Raw genomic sequence first — 15,626 nt, 5'->3', positions numbered from 1 at the left:
TTCAGACCTTGGCTGCACTTGCTCACTGAAGCCAGCTCGGCCCTGGAATTGGAGCTACTCTACGACAGGATCATGGGGCCAGTTAGTCCCCAGTTTCCTCAGCCTTTACTCTCTTCTTTTAATTTTATTTAATCAAAGTACAGTTGATTTACAGTGTTGTGACAATCAACACTGCAAAGTACAGCAAAGTGACTTTATTTTTGTATTATTTTTCATTATGGTTTATCCCAGGATATTGAGTATAATTCCCTGTGCCATACAGTAGGACCTTGTTGTTTATCAGCCTTTACTCTAAAAAGAGGTCTCCTGATATAAACTGTTCACAGGACTTCTATGAAAAATGAGTGGTATCTCATTCTTAGCTACAGTTTGTTACTGTGTATGAAAGCCTTTTCCTTTAACATGGCTTTTAAGACCTTTTAACCCATTCTAATGAGTTCCCTATTCTTAACAGCACTACTTCTGCAGCCTCCTGGAATGTTCCTGCCCTTAAACTAGTGCCACAGGAACCATGTACCTTCTCTCATTTCCTTCACTGGTCTCCAGTTTGAACCGAAGTATATGGATAAAAATATCCCAGTAAAGCTTAAGTCTTTCTGAATTCCCCGGTGCTTGGTTCCTGCTCCTGGCCGGTGCTCAGATGGTTAAAATAAACAAGGGAATAGTTTTGGGATGGGGGAAGGCAAAAGCTTAAAATCCCTGGGTCCTTTCCCTGTCTTGCTCAGACCCCTTTGAGCTTTTCAGTCATCAAATGTCTGTCTGTCCCTCAGTAAATTCAGCTCTGTAAGGCTCATTTTTCACTCCAGCCAGCCCTCTCCCCCACTCCCCCTGCAAAGAAATAGTAAACACAAGAGGATTGCACTACCCTTTACTCCTAGACGGAAGGTGTTTTGTCACATCCTGGAAGCTTGGTTCTCACTTAACAAGGCTCCCAGCCCCTCACAGAGTAGGAATAAGCATGTTCAGGGAGGTTCACTGGGCAGGTGGCCAACATCCCTTTCAAGGGGATACACCATAAAGATGACATTGTCCCAGGGAGGAAGGGCTGGGTGGTCTGGTCTGACCACCTCAAAGCCCATGTAGCTGAAGGCACGTAGCAGAGCACCTGTGAAAAGAGAACAACATTAGAATACTCTGAGGCTCCATGCAACCATTCCCCTAGATTTGGCTTCTTCCACTGGGGAATGACTGGGCAGGGAGCAGTGTGGTGCAGGCACAGGGATGATGTGCTTTGGAGTCAAACAGAGCTGGACTCTAACCTGGCTTCAGTGTTCTACATGTTTGTAAAATGAGGATCACAGAATTTAAATGAGATGTTTACAAAGTGCCTAACACAGTGATGGTATAATAAACTCTTGCTTGTCTCTCATATCCAACAGAGTATAAGCTCCCTGAGGGAGCAAGCATTTCTGTAATGTGCACCTCACATCTGGTTAAATATATTCCTGGCCTTACACCTGACCCTTTCACATTATGGGTGCTTAATACATTTGAGACTCTTTCTATCCTACCAGCCACAACCCTTGAATGGCTTCTGTGTAATTTCACCAGTGCTTCTTCAGTTTAGCTTCTGAAATCTGTGTGCAGGGCCTTTCTGACAGTTCAGTTATGACTTGAATGAACAGAATACTAGGTGCCTTAATTTCCTTGGTGGGGAGAAGGGGATGGGTGTTGAATCCCTGAACTGCCTGAACATGCCCTTTAGAATGAGGGGAGGAAGGTCTCCTATAAAGGGGAAATTGCTGTCAGCTGCTTCAGCACAAAGGGCCAGGAAGGAGAGAGCAGATTCCCCACCTCTGTCATTCCGGTTGTTTTGGATGTTTACAAACACGGAATCCACATTGGTCTTCTCCTCCACATACTGCAGTGCTGCGGTCAGACTAGGGACCAGAAGGAAAATGGTTAAGGCATGTTTCACAAACTCAAAATTGAGAAAGGTGCCTATTTGCAACAGAAGGTGTTTTATTGCTCATTGTTTCCTGACCCAAGGAAGTGAAAGTTCCAAACTAGTTTTGATGGATTTTTCTCTGAAGCTAAGGGTTTATACACTGTGGCCTCATACCCCTACCGTGGAAGGGGCTTGGGGAAAGGGGGCCACTCCATAAAGACAAACAGCTGGAGATCACTTCCTTTCAACTATTTATGGATTCCACCTTGTGATTCTGAATCAGTTTAGCAACCTCCTATAGGCTGTTATCCCTTGAATCCAGATCCTGGCTCAGCTCACCAGGAGCTGGTTCAGTGATTTGGCTGGTTCAATGATTTGAATGTATCCAGCCTCTGAATAAGCCCTCACTGGCTAGCATGCCCATTACCTGATTGTGACATCAGAGTGAACCCCTACCTCTTCCCTTCACCTCCACTCCCCCCATCCAGACTCAGTTACCTTTCCCAGTTGCCTTGATCCAAGGCCCGATACGGGATGTCTAGGAAGAGCCTGTGGTCACACAGAAGGCCGTGCCAGTGGGCAGAGGTCTGGGGGGTGAGGCGGAAGTGGAAGTCTAACTGCACCGGGTCCTTGTGAAGCAGGGGGTCAGTAGACAGCACCGTCAGGTTCCCAGCCTAGAAAAGGAGTAAAACTGAGAGTCTCCTGTTTCTGTGCTCACCTAACCCTCAAATCAGATCTCAGACCTGTTTAGGTGTGTCTATGGAAGCAAGGAGGGGGCTGATGGAGAGCCTAGGTGAAGTGGAGCCAGGCCTTACTCAATATCTCTTAGTTCTAGGACCTAACTCTGTCCCTATCATGGAGTTTTCCTTGACAAAAATTTGCTGACTCCAGTGAGGGGTGCACTAACGGTTCAGAAACTTGTATTTACATCAAACAGCTTATTCTTTAAACAAAGCTGTGTCATCTGTTTACTGTCTCACTAATATTACTCTTCTACTTTTTTCCATCATATAAGTTTTCTCTAAATTCTGGCACTTCTTATCTAAAAATGGATAGCTCATACCTAGGCATGATGATACAAAGGCAAGTGCAGGAGTTCCAGATTCTGGACCCAAAACTTAGCATCTGAACAGCTTTATGTCCCAGAATACAGCTTTATGTCTTAATATAGTCTGTCTTTGTTTTCAGTTCTTCTTTTCCCATCCTGCTTTTCAACACCAGCCCTAGGACCCTGCCTTAAGTTCTCTGGACCAGAATCCTTGCCTATAAAGCAAGTCACTTTTACACAGGAGGTCACATGAGCTAGCTTTCTATGATTTATTTTCCAACTAGTTCATGTCCCTTTGCAAGATACCATATTACAGCAAGCAATGGGCTGCCATGTCCCAGCACCAGCTCCCAGTCCACTTACCGAATATAATTCTTTAAGCTGGTCTTGATCACCCTGCTCGGTGTGTCTGGCCCCCTGAAGACCTACTAGGGACTCAGGAGCACTGAAGACAGCAACGGGGCCGGAGTGTCAAGTCCTCCTCTTCCTTATAAGTGGTGATACTGATGAGGGAAAAGAGGCCCCAAATAGTTGATCTCTGAGTCTGAGATGAGGAGAGACTTGCCTTCCAGGTACACGGGGCCAGGTCTGGCACTGTCTTCTGTATCTTCTGTGAACCAGCCTATCTATTTCCATTTCCCCAGGCCAGCCAGATAGAAAGGTTTACAAAGTTCCATGCCAGCCTTCCACCCTACTTTGCTATTATCTTTTGCCACTTAGGGAGTCCTTTCAAATTCTTTAATTTTTCTTTACAGTTAAACAACTACAGGTAGAGATTAAAACAAGTACCTTTTACAGCAAGGCAGCATCTTCTCCCGGAGGGTGATCCGGTACTTGTAACAGTAAAGGTAATAGGCGTATGGTGACCAGAACGGGTAGAGGTAGTTCCGTGTTTTTCCCCTCTTGATATAAGAAAGGGAGTAGAAAGAGGGGCGTGACCTGTAACAAGGCAGTTTCTTAGTTCAGTGCCTCCCCGCGGCAAAGTGAGGTTCAGGGGCTGGTGGCAGGGGTTCAGGCCCCTGGTCCCATTGTGACACGGTGAGCACTGTGACCTGGGCAAAGGGCCAGCCTTTCAGTCACTTCAGGGCTCCTCTCTGTGCTCCCTACCCCATCTACCCCCTTAGGTAGCCCCCAGAGCTCTTGTTCAACTAGTATGGACTTCATGGCTGTACCAGAAATTAAAATACTTTTTGTTTCTGTGTGGTTGATAAACAGCCCTGGCTGACCACTTGTGCTCACGGAACATGGGCTCCCCTCTGGCGTGTGCATGTGGCAAACCCACGCTTCAGTAACAGATTGGGGTCTGATACTGCAGGAGTCTTCTAAGGCCCTGATCCAGTATCTGACTTGATTGGTTGGTTCCCTATTCAGTTCAATATTTTTATTATCCCTACCTTTAATAACCCAGTGGTTCTACATGTTGTTGAACTTTCTCAGTGCCTTATGGCGTAGGAACTGCAAACTCAGTGTCTCCAGGAGCCTGGACAGCTAGGGGAAATTAGTGGAGCTGCTGGGTGGGACTATAGCAAAATGAAAAGCTCACACACTCTTAAAAAAAGCCAGGGGGTTGGGGTGCGGTGTGTAGGGACACAGCTCAGCTCCAAGTTTCCATGCAGGAATGCAGACCAGATCATACAATTTTCAACAGAAACTGGAAAGAGATTTTTGTGGTAAGTTTCTCAAAAAGATTTTTTTTTTAATTTGAGAAATTTTACTACTAACAAAAAATAAAAATTATTGATTAAAAAAAATCAACATTGTGTGCAAAATTTGGAGCTGGCGCCACCAGTCTGAGACCTCTGCACGTTCTTCATTCATCTATTTACAAATACTTATTGGGGGCCTACTGCGAGCTTGGGATACACCAGTAAACAAACCAAATATCCCTGCCCCATGGAGCTTCGAACACTGAAAGAACAAACCTAAACACTAAACACAAGAGAACTATTTCACGTGTTAGAAGATGAAAGAAGGCTCAGAAGGGTGAAGGGGTGGGACAGTGGCAGTAATAAAAGGGTGCTCTAAGGAGCTCTCATTGAAAGGGTGACATTTAAAGACTCAAAGAGGGTGAGGGAGTTAGGCCAAGCCAACATCTGAGGATAACAAGCTTCTGTGTGAAAGCAACAGCTAGTGCAAATCCCTAAGGAGAACAGGTCAAATGTTTTCAAGTCCACTGTGGGTTACAAGCTACGTGCTAAGTTGCTTCGGTCCTGTCTGACCCTTTGCGACCCCCTGACATAGCCTGACAGCCTCCAGTCCATGGGATTGTCCAGGCAAGAATACTGGGGGTTGCCATTTCCTCTTCCAGGGGATTTTCCCAACCCAGGGATTGAACCCCCATCTCTTATATCTGTTGCACTGGCAGGCAGGTTCTTTACCACTACTGCTACCTGGTAAGCTCTGTAAGCTATAGGGGGAGTAGAAGAAGACAGCTAATGGGACCGGGTCATACAGGGCCTCGTAGACCATTGTATGGCCTTTTTCTTTGACTAAAGGGGGAAGTCTTTGCAAGTTTTGGACAGATGAGACATGATCTGACATGTTTTTCAAAAGATTCTGACTGGTGTATTGCAAATAAACTGTAGAGCTCTAAAGGATTATTTGTTAGGAGACTATTGCAGTAATCCTGGAGAAAGATAGTATCTTATACCATGGTGGAGAGCTGGAGTGATGGGATATGGTCGGATTCTGGAAATAGTATAAAGGTAGCACCCACAGGATTTCCTGAAATAGGAGAGAAGGTGAGTCCAAGAACTGAAAGAAGGGAGTTACCATCGACAGAGAAGAAAGGCTGCTGGTGTGGCAGTATGGGGCAGAGGATAGAGATGGGTTTAGTTTGGAGCGTGTTAACTTTGCATTGTCCACAGTTGTATAAGGGGAAGATGAAGTAAGCAGCTGGATAGTCATGTGTGGAGTTTAGAAGTCTAGGGTGAAGACAGAAATTTGATGTCATTGGCATTATGAGTAAAGATTGGCATTCAGAAAAGATCCAAAGACTGAGCCCTGGGGGCACTCTAAGAGATAAAGAATAAAGGAGAAATCAGCAAAGGAGACTGAAGAAAATGAGTGAAGCTCCCCGCTTGTTTCTAGGAGCATGTTGAGACCAGAAGGAGAAAAATAAATCGGGTGTCCTGGAAGCTACCCTAAAGAAAGTGTAATTACGAGGGACTGCTGGCCAAAGGCTGTTTATAGGTCGAATAACATGATGCTCGGAGAAGGCAATGGCAACCCACTCCAGTACTCTTGCCTAGAAAACGGATGGAGGAAATGAAAATGCTCCTCCTGCTATGGACGGAGGAGCCTGGTAGGCTGCAGTCCATGGGGTCGCTAAGAGTCAAACACGACTGAGCGACTTCACTTTCACTTTTCACTTTCATGCATTGGAGGAGGAAATGGCAACCCACTCCAGTGTTCTTGCCTGGAGAATCCCAGGGACGGGGGAGCCTGGTGGGCTGCCGTCTATGGGGTCGCACAGAGTTGGACACGACTGAAGCGACTTAGCAGCAGCAACATGATGCTCAGAGCATCTTTCCATAAATCTCTTGCCAAACAGGCCCTATTCATTCCATTTATATGGTTTACTCCCCAGTACTGAGACCCTCCACAGAGGGAACTGTCTCCCTCGTGATTTACTTATTTAAATATTTGTTAGGAGACTATTGCAGTAATCCTGAAGGAAGATAGTATCTTATTCCAGGATAGGAGGACTAAATAGTGTAACGATTAAGAGACGATCCTGAGGTTGGCAGTTTTCCAAAGGATTCCATCCTTCCACCACTTTTAGATAGATTTGAAGTAAGGAAAAGGGAGAGCAGTACCCTCTCCTCTCAGCATCCAGCTATCACAGAACGTCAGAACTGGAAGCGACCTCAGAGAGCGACTGGAGCTAAATAAAAAGACCCCAGTAATAGAGACTAATAAAGACAAGTGAAGCCAAGGGAGGGAGCGGGTGTCTCCCGGTGTCAGTGCACGTAACAGTCATTCCACTATCGGTCAATGGCTATGGGTGTCCCTCCCCCGAGAAGAAACTGGGAAAAGGGAGTGGCGGAAATGCTGAATCGTGGAGCACCCATCCCAGCCAGATCTCTGGTCTCCAGACACCCAAATCGCAGCTCAATCCGTGCCAGGCTTTCCTGGAAGCTCAGCGCGCACAGAGCCGCGCCGGCTCAGGCCCGCCGCGGGCAGCCCGCGGGGGCCTTTCCTGCCGCCTGCGCCTTGCGGACGTTCCTCTGCGCCCGAGAACATGGCGGCGGCTGCTTTTGCGGTCCCGCGGGGAGTTCAGCTGCGGGTGTTCACTGAGCGGCTGCTGCGAGGAGGGGTCCGGGAGCTCCTCCGGCCGCGACTTTCAGGGAGCACCCCCGGCTCGGAGCGCGACTTCAGCCTGTCTCACAGTCGGGTGAGGGCTGGGTCTGAGTCCTGGGGCTCCTTGCCTCTGGTGGAGCTAGTTATGGCCGAGGCTTGTTTTAAGAAGCGCGGTGAGACCGGGTGGGCCCCAAATCAAGGGTGGTGGGCTCTCCTTGAGGTGCCGGCGGCCAGTGGAGGAGGCTAACCCTCGCTCCTCCGGCCTCCAGGGCACGGTCATTGTAGAGCGCTGGTGGAAGGTGCCGCTAGCGGGAGAAGGCCGGAAACCGCGCCTGCACCGGCGACACCGCGTCTACAAGCTCGTGGAAGATACGAAACACAGGCCCAAAGAAAACCTGGAGCTCATCCTCACCCAGTCGGTGGACGGTAAGGCCCGGGGAGAGGTACTTCTCTCAGGCTGGTTCTGTTCGGCATCAACTTTTTTCTGCCCTTTCACTACTGAGAAGAAGCGGGTAAAAAGTACTGTGATTGTGACATTGATTTCCTACATAGAAAATTAGAATATGAATGCAGCATCATCTAATTTTATGTTCCAGAGTCTTGGAAGGCCTCATTTTGACTGTTTCCCTATGCATGGGCTTCCCGGGTGGCGCTAGTGGTAAGGAACCCGCTTGGCAATGCAGGAGACTTAAGAGACACTGGTTTGATCCCTGGATCAGGAAGATCGCCTGGAGAAGGACACGGCAACCCACTCCAGTATTCTCCCCATGGAGAGAGGAGCCTGGCGGGCTACAGTGCACATGGTCGCAAAGAGTTGGACAGGGCTGAAGCCACTTAGCACGGCATCTTTAACAGTGTGTGGGGAGAAAGGCCTGACAGTAGGCACCACATACTGAAATCTCTGTGATGGGACAGTGCTTCACTTTGTACATGGAATATTGAGTTTCTCAATCAGACCCTAAAGAAATGAATTCGAAATCGTGCTATTCCTAGTGAATACTAATATTTCTTCTGGGAGGAATAAGCACTGTGAAAGAATAAGAGGTCTCTTTTTCTTTGATCATCTCCTCTTTAGGGACTGCTAGATAATTCTGATCCTGTGCCTCTGTTCTCTGTTGGCAGAACTTGGAGTCCGAGGTGACCTGGTCTCAGTGAAAAAGTCTGTGGGCCGTAATCGACTACTTCCTGAAGGACTGGCTGTGTATGCATCTCCTGAAAACAAGAAGCTGTTTGAAGAGGAGAAATTGGTGAGCCCAAAAAGAAAGCAGAGGGACTCAAGAGATAGTAAAACCTGAACATTACTTCTAACAGCTTCTTTCCCTTTAATATTTAATTTGAAAATGAGGTAGGGACTAGAAGAACAGGAATTCAGAAGCCCAGACTATGCCCAGTATAGTAAGAATTTGTTGTTAGTTACTATGGACTCTTTTCTCTTTTTCAATCTGTAACTTTCTTTTCTAGCTGAGACAAGAAGGAAAACTAGACAAGATCCAGACCAAGGCAGGTGAGGCGGTGAGTAGAAACAGAAAATCTTTATTTATGGGTCACATACAGAAGTCACCAACCTCTCCCTAAAAGGCTCCTTGATTTCCTTGAAGTCTCCTAATTTCAGGCACAAGGTAGGGGCAGGGGGAAGTACTGTGGCTACTGTAACTGATACTAATATTAAGACCTCCTAGGAGATCCTGACATGTTGGGTCAAATGCTCTGGCTTATTGAGGGAGGCCCCAACCTGGGCGGGAACCCTTGGGAAAATGTGAGATGAGGACTCTGCCTTCAGGGGTGTTTACAGACAAGCTGGAAAGAACACAGACACAAGAGAAAGTGATACATAAACTCAAGACAATAAATCATGAGTGACATGGACTAAAATGGATTAGGGTGATTGAGGAGGGGTTTTTTCCAGATGGGATTGAATTAGGCCTTGTGGGATTAATAGGCTTTGGATAGACCAGGAAGGTAGGCAAGGTATTAAGGGAGACAAAGTCTGAGTAGATAATTAAGGCATGTTTTAAGGTTACACTGCATTTATAGTTATTACAAAATACTGGCTATATTCCCCAGGCTGTACAGTACATCCTTGTAACCTGTCTTACACTCTATACCTGTGCATCGGTTTTTGTCTCGTTATATTCACTGATTTGTGTTTTTTAGATTCCACATATATAAGTGATATCACAGTATTTTTCTTTCTCTGACTTATTTCACCTAGCATAATGGCCTCCAAGTCCATCCTTGTTGCCGCAAATGGCAAAATTTTGTTCTTTTAAATGGCTGCATAGTGTTCCATTGTGTCTATATGTGTGTGGGTGTGTGGTGCGTATACCATATCTTTATCCATTCATAATAGACACTTAGGTTGTGTCCATAACATGGCCATGAACATTGGGGTGCATGTATCTTTTTGAATTAGTGTTTTGGAGGAGGTTGGATATATATACCCAGGAGTGGAATTTCTGGATAATATGGTAGTTCTAATATTTTTAGTTTTTTGAGAAACTGCTGTACTGTTTTCCACAGTGGCTGCACAAATTTAAATTCCCACCAACAGTGTACAAGGATTCCCTTTTCTCCACATCCTTGCCAGCATTTGTTACTTGTATTCTTTTGATGATCGCCATTATGTCAGGTGTGAAGTGATAGCTCAGTTAAAGCATGTTTTAAAATAGAAAGTAGACCAGCCTAGTTAAAGCAGAGGACTTGAATAGTATATTAGGAAATATATGACTGAAAAGTGGGGTGGGCATGGTTTATAAAACATCTTTAATCCTCAGCTGATGAATTTATACCTCATTCTTTTTTTTTTTTTTTAATATACCTCATTCTGTAAGCAAGGAGGAATCATTAATGGTGTAGTGGTAGGATTGAAGGGCCAGAATATTGGGTTAAAACAGTCTATGAAAGTCTTTCCATCCTGAGATGAACAGTCGATGAGCCTAACTTTGACATGGCCTGTGTCTCCTTGCTTAGGGAGAGCCAAGTACAGGCAGCATTCCCCTCCAGAGCATTGCTGAAACATCTTTCCATGATGTCAGTCATGAGATGATAGGAATTTTTATCTTTCCTATTCATCATCTCACCTCCCTTGGCTACGAGGCAGGAATCATGCTTTGCCTGAACTCTCAGACTTCATGCCTCTTGGCCTCTTGCTAACATGTTTCCTCTCCTTGATTCCAACTCTAACCTACCCTCTGTTTATAATTCCTCTCAGACAGTGAAATTTCTGAGGAGTTGCCACCTGGAGGTAGGAATGAAGAACAACGTCAAATGGGAGCTAAACCCTGAAATAGTTGCCCGCCACTTTCTCAGAAATGTGAGTACTCCCAAACACCACTGTAGCCCTAAGATGGAAGCTACCCCTGGGAAGCAGCAGCTACTCTAGGATTGATCCCTCTGTTAGGAAAGGGTGTGATCATCCAGCTGAAGTTAGGGAAAGCTTTTTTTTTTTAATTGATTTAAAACATATTTCTACTGTGCAGCAAAATGATCGTTTTATATATATGTGCCCTTTTTCATATTCTATTCTGAATATACTGGATACTGAATATAGTGCCCTGTTGTGTACAGTGGGACCTTGCTGTTTATCCATCCTATATAGTTGCAATATATAGTCTGCTAATCCCAGACTCTCAATCCATCCCTCCCCAGTCTGGCAACCACAAGTCATTTCCCTCCCACAGTGCAAGCCAGCCAGGAATGCTTTCCCTAAGTTGGACAGCCATACGTAAATCGATGCGCCCTCCTCCTGGGCAGTCACAAGTCTGTTCTCTACGTTTGTGGATCTGTTTCTGTTTCATAGATCATTCGTGTCACATTTTAGATTCCACATGTAAGTGACAGCATCCGGTCTTTGTCTTTCTGACTTAGTTCACTTAGTATGGTCATCTCTGGGTCCGTCCCTGTTGCTGCAGATGGCACGGTTTCATTCCGTTTTGTGGGTGAGTCGTGTTCCGTTGTGTATATGGACCACAATTTCTTTACCCATTCATGTGCTGATGGACATTTAGGCTGTTTCCGTGTCTCGACTGCGATGGGCCTTTGCTGCTTCACGCAGGCTTTCTCTGGTCGCAGCGAGCATGGGCTCTGTTATGGTGTGCAGGCTTCTCATTGTGGTGGCTCCTCTTGTTGCAGAGCATGGGCTCTAGGTGTGGGGGCTTCAGTAGCTGTGGCACAGGGGCTTGGTTGCTCTGCAACATGTGGGATCTTCCCGGACCAGGGATCAAACCCATGCCCCCTGCATTGGCAGGTGGATTCTTAACCACTGGACCACAAGGGAAGTCCCAAGGGAAGTCCCACATGTATCTTTTGGAATTGTAGTTTTGTCCAGATATAAACCCAGGAGTGGGCTTCCCTGGTGTCTCAGACGGTAAAGAATTCGCCTGCAATGCAGGAGGCCTGGGTTTGAACCCTGAGTTGCAAAGATCCCCTGGAGGAGGGCATGGCAACCCACTCCAGTATTCTTGCCTGGACAATCCCCATGGACAGAGGAGCCTGGTGGGCTGCAGTTCCTGGGGTCGCAGAGTCCAGCACAACTGAGCGACTAAGCGCATACCTAGGAATGGTATTGCTGGATCATATGGCGATTCTTTTTTTTTTTGAGGAAGCTCCATATTGTTTTCCATACTGGCTGCACCAGTTTACATTCTCACCAGTAGTGTAAGAGGATTCCCTTTCCTCCACACCCTCTCCAGCATTTGTTATCTGTAGACTTCTGTTTCACTTCTGGATACACTGCCTTCATTGCTTCATGTGGGCTTTTTCTAGTCGTGAGTTGGGGCTTCTCTATACTTGCAGTACACGGGCTTCTCCTTGCAGTGACTTCTGTTGCAGAGCATGGGCTTCAGTGGTTGTGGTGTGTGGCCTCTGTGGTTGCAGATTGCAAGCTCAGTTGCCCCTCGGCATGTGAGATCTTCTTGGACCAGGGCATTGAACCCATGTCCTGTGCATTGGCAGGTGAATTCTTCACCACTGGACTACTTGGGAGGTCTATTTAGACTTTTTAATGGTGTGAGATGGTACCTCATTTACTTTTGATTTGCATTTCAATGGACAGGGAGGCCTGGCGTGCTGCGATTCATGGGGTCACAAAGAGTCGGACACAACTGAGCTGAACTGAATCATTAGCAGTGATGAGCATCTTTTCCTGTGTCTGTTGGCTAGTGTGTGTCTTCTTTGGAGAAATGTCTGTTTAGGTCATCTGCCCATTTTTTGATGGGGTTGGCTTCTTTTCTTTCAATTTTTCTTTATTTCTAGCTGCACTTGGTCTTCATTGCTGTGCACAAGAGCTGCTCTCTAGTTGCAACGCACAGGCTTCTCACTGTGGTGGCCTCTCTTTTCGGAGCGCGGGCCCTAGGATGCATGGGCTTAGTCGCCCCACAGCATGTGAAATCTTCAGGGATTCAGCTCATGTCCCCTGCATTGGCAGACAAGATTCTTAACCACGGGACCACCAGGGAAGTCCAGTTGGGTTGATTTTTTTGTTGTTGAGTTGTATATGAGTTGTTAGTATATTTTGGAAATTAAGCCCTTGTCAGTGGCATCATTTGCAAATACTTTCTCCCAGTCTGCAGGTTGTCTTTTTGTTTCATGGTTTCCTTTGCTGTGCAAAAGCTTGTCAGTTTGGTTAGGTCCCATTGCTTACTTTTGCTTTTATTTCTGTTGCCTTGGAGCCTAACCCAGGAAATCATTGGTACAATGTATGCCAGAATGTTTTGCTGTGTTCTCTTCTAGTTTTGTGGTGTTATATCTTGTGTGTAAGTCTTTACACCATTTTGAGTTTAATTTTGTGTATGGTGTGAGAGTGTGTTCTAACTTCATCAATTTACACGTGGCTGTCCATCTTAGGGAAGGTGTTCTGGATTGGTTTGCAGAGGCGTGGAAGGGAAATGACTAAGGATGGTCACAAAGAAATTGAAAACTGATAGAAGATGGGAACATTTATTTTCTCTAGATAGGAAAAGCTGGGGAATTGTGACACTGGAGAATTTTTACTTATGTGGATGAAGTGATTTTGATCTCAAACCCTGTTTCTCTTTGTGAAACCACCTCCCTGAGAAATCAGGACTGAGTTTCTCTGCCACTCTTTATGGAGGTTTGTGCCTTTCCGTGGGATCAGCCAGGGTAAACTCCCCAGTTTTACTCATCCCTGTACAGGGAAGTCTAGAGTCCTCTTCAGATTGCCCAGTGTGGCAACCATGTAAAAAGAGCTCCTTTTGGTTGTGATTTTTTTTGCAGCTTGGCGTTGTGGTTGCCCCACATGCATTAAAGTTGCCCGAAGAGCCCATCACCCAGAGGGGTGAGTACTGGTGCGAGGTGACGGTGAGTGTTTGACATACGGTCTCCTTTTTCTGACTGGGTAGAAAGCTGGGATTGGGTCGTGTTGGCCTTATTTGCCCCCTGACCTAAGCATTCCTATTGTTCTGTGGGCAGGTAAATGGACTGGACACTGTGAGGGTACCTATGTCCGTGGTGAACTTTGAGAGGCCCAAAACCAAAAGATACAAGTACTGGTTAGCCCAGCAAGCTGCCAAGGGAATGGCCTCCACCAGCTTCCAGAAGATCTGAACCTGTTCTCCCTCGAAAGCAGCGAAGCAGAATCAGAGGAACGGTGGAGCAAAGATGGACCAGCACTGTGGTACCGCTCCTAGCTCGAACCAAACACAGAATTTTAGAGAGCGTATGGAGGCAGCAACAGCAGACCGGACTGCATGTATGTGTTGAATCGTCCCTATTTTCCATCTTCAACAGTTACCACGTTTGGCCTTACTGGGGAGGCCTGCTCCAGAAGTACAGGCTGTGGATTTGATAAGCTAGATATTAACAGACCAAAAGAGTCTAGATCCTATTTAGCCTCTTCCTTCATTGGAATTCACTGGAATAAATGGTAGAGCTAGCTAGCTTATTCTCATCATCCAAACTGAACATTGTATCTCTGAAAAAATAAAAAGGTTGTGCTCTTTTTAGGTGTTGTTTACTGACTTGAGTAAACTGGGGACAGGACTTCCAAGTGGAATGTCCTCTTGGAAAGCCCCTGGGGTTTGCTCCTAAAAGGAGAAAAAGAGAAACATTTTTTGGGCTACAGCCCACAGTTGCTATGGACAAATTACTCAACAAGCTGATATACCTTATGGTCTTAAAACTTATTAGGTATACTAATAAAGTCCTCAATACAAATAAGCACAATGGATTCTACTTTTCTAAGGAGATCTGAATAAGGCCTAAGGACAGTTGTTGGAGAAAATAAAGAAAGAAGTTTAAAAAGGGAACTCTTGAAATTTTGAAAAAGAATTTGTCTGGTTTCCAGACAAAGGTTAAGATGTGGGGCTAGTTCATAGGTAATTATGGATTGGGAGATGAGGCAAGTAGATAGTTCCGCATAAGTTCAGGGTTCTTTCCTGGAAGAAAGACCAACTCTTCTTAACAATGAATTGTGCCGGAGTCACTCAAATGTGAGATTTTTAGGAAGGATAAAGATGAGACCATTGACTCTTTGCTACCCTTATCAGAAGCTCAGAGAAATTGATTTATCCTGTTTGAGCTCACCTGCCTGGAGAAGGCGATGGCACCCCACTCCAGTACTCTTGACTAAGAGTTGGGCACGACTGAGCGACTTCACTTTCACTTTTCACTTTCATGCATTGGAGAAGGAAATGGCAACCCACTCCAGTGTTCCTGCCTGGAGAATCCCAGGGACGGGGAGCCTGGTGGGCTGCCGTCTGTGGGGTCGCACAGAGTTGGACACAACTGAAGCGACTTAGCAGCAGCAGCAGCTCACCTGCCTTGCCAAGCCAATTAACTACTTTCGTCCACATGCAGCCATCCTTCTAGTGAGGGTTCTTTCATCAGTGGTTGCAGCACTTGTATCTGTATCCGTCACACTTTCCAGAATTCCATAACTCAGGTCGAGCACTAGTATTCTTTGAAATTTGCTGTTCAACTGTCAAATTTGCCATCAATCCCTGCTATCCTTGAAATGGAAAGGTCATTTAACACCACATCGTTCCATACTACCACCATCACCAGGTTGAAGCTCTCTGAAATTGGGCAACAGACAACATTCCACACAGCTAATCTCAAAAAGTGTTTAAATACTTGTCATAAGGTGAGTTCCTGGCAAAACCGTGATGTGGTGAGGTTTACTGGGGGGAGTCCTCTAGATTAACACCTGTTGGGGAATGAAGGAAGATTAGGTAGAGACAGAAGTTGAGCTGATGCAGTTTCAGCAAAGGCCTTAGTCCCACAGGAGGCTGAAGCTAGGAATGGCTCTACAAAGATGTGTGCCATGTTGAGGCAAGTGGCCAGACCTTTAGAACCCTACACTGACCAGGGGAGGGTCTTGGGTGTGGTGACTGATGTCAGGCACAGACAGTTCCCAGGGGGAACACAGAT

General features: G+C 46.1%; 2 protein-coding genes across 3 annotated transcripts; one reads left to right on the top strand and one right to left on the bottom strand.

Moving 5' to 3' along the window:
- Nucleotides 1–852: 852 nt before the first annotated feature.
- OAZ3 (ornithine decarboxylase antizyme 3) lies at nucleotides 853–3,863 on the bottom strand. The gene is given in 6 exon segments (XM_086392719.1): nucleotides 853–1,105; nucleotides 1,795–1,880; nucleotides 2,387–2,562; nucleotides 3,300–3,374; nucleotides 3,376–3,439; nucleotides 3,726–3,863. Coding segments are annotated over 6 exon segments (564 nt in total). The 5' UTR covers nucleotides 3,746–3,863; the 3' UTR covers nucleotides 853–962.
- A 3,296-nt stretch (nucleotides 3,864–7,159) lies between these two features.
- On the top strand, nucleotides 7,160–14,196 carry MRPL9 (mitochondrial ribosomal protein L9). 2 transcript variants are annotated; one of them, XM_086392716.1, is made up of 7 exons: nucleotides 7,160–7,332; nucleotides 7,508–7,664; nucleotides 8,361–8,485; nucleotides 8,700–8,750; nucleotides 10,450–10,551; nucleotides 13,473–13,533; nucleotides 13,668–14,196. In XM_086392716.1, exons 1-7 carry the CDS (start codon nucleotides 7,180–7,182, stop codon nucleotides 13,715–13,717), a joined length of 699 nt encoding a protein of 232 aa, XP_086248842.1. In that variant the 5' UTR covers nucleotides 7,160–7,179; the 3' UTR covers nucleotides 13,718–14,196. The 2 variants fall into 2 exon arrangements, with proteins under 2 accessions (XP_086248842.1, XP_086248841.1); XM_086392715.1 differs by having other exon boundaries at nucleotides 13,473–13,556.
- Nucleotides 14,197–15,626: the final 1,430 nt, after the last annotated feature.

The sequence above is a fragment of the Bos grunniens genome, chromosome 3, assembly GCF_055505025.1.
Source record: "Bos grunniens cultivar Pamir isolate PY7600 chromosome 3, Bosgru_T2T1.0, whole genome shotgun sequence".
NCBI lineage: Eukaryota > Metazoa > Chordata > Mammalia > Artiodactyla > Bovidae > Bos > Bos grunniens.
The sequence above is the reverse complement of the archived record's forward strand: the minus strand, read 5'-3'. Positions and strand labels throughout refer to the sequence as shown.

Bases quoted from the DNA above. Each gene is read 5' to 3' on its own strand.
- MRPL9 (XM_086392715.1), top strand. From the start codon at position 7,180: ATGGCGGCGGCTGCTTTTGCGGTCCCGCGGGGAGTTCAGCTGCGGGTG. The intron at 7,665-8,360 runs GTAAGGCCCGGG...CTCTGTTGGCAG, and splicing joins CCTCACCCAGTCGGTGGACG to AACTTGGAGTCCGAGGTGAC. The intron at 13,557-13,667 runs GTGAGTGTTTGA...TTCTGTGGGCAG, and splicing joins AGTACTGGTGCGAGGTGACG to GTAAATGGACTGGACACTGT.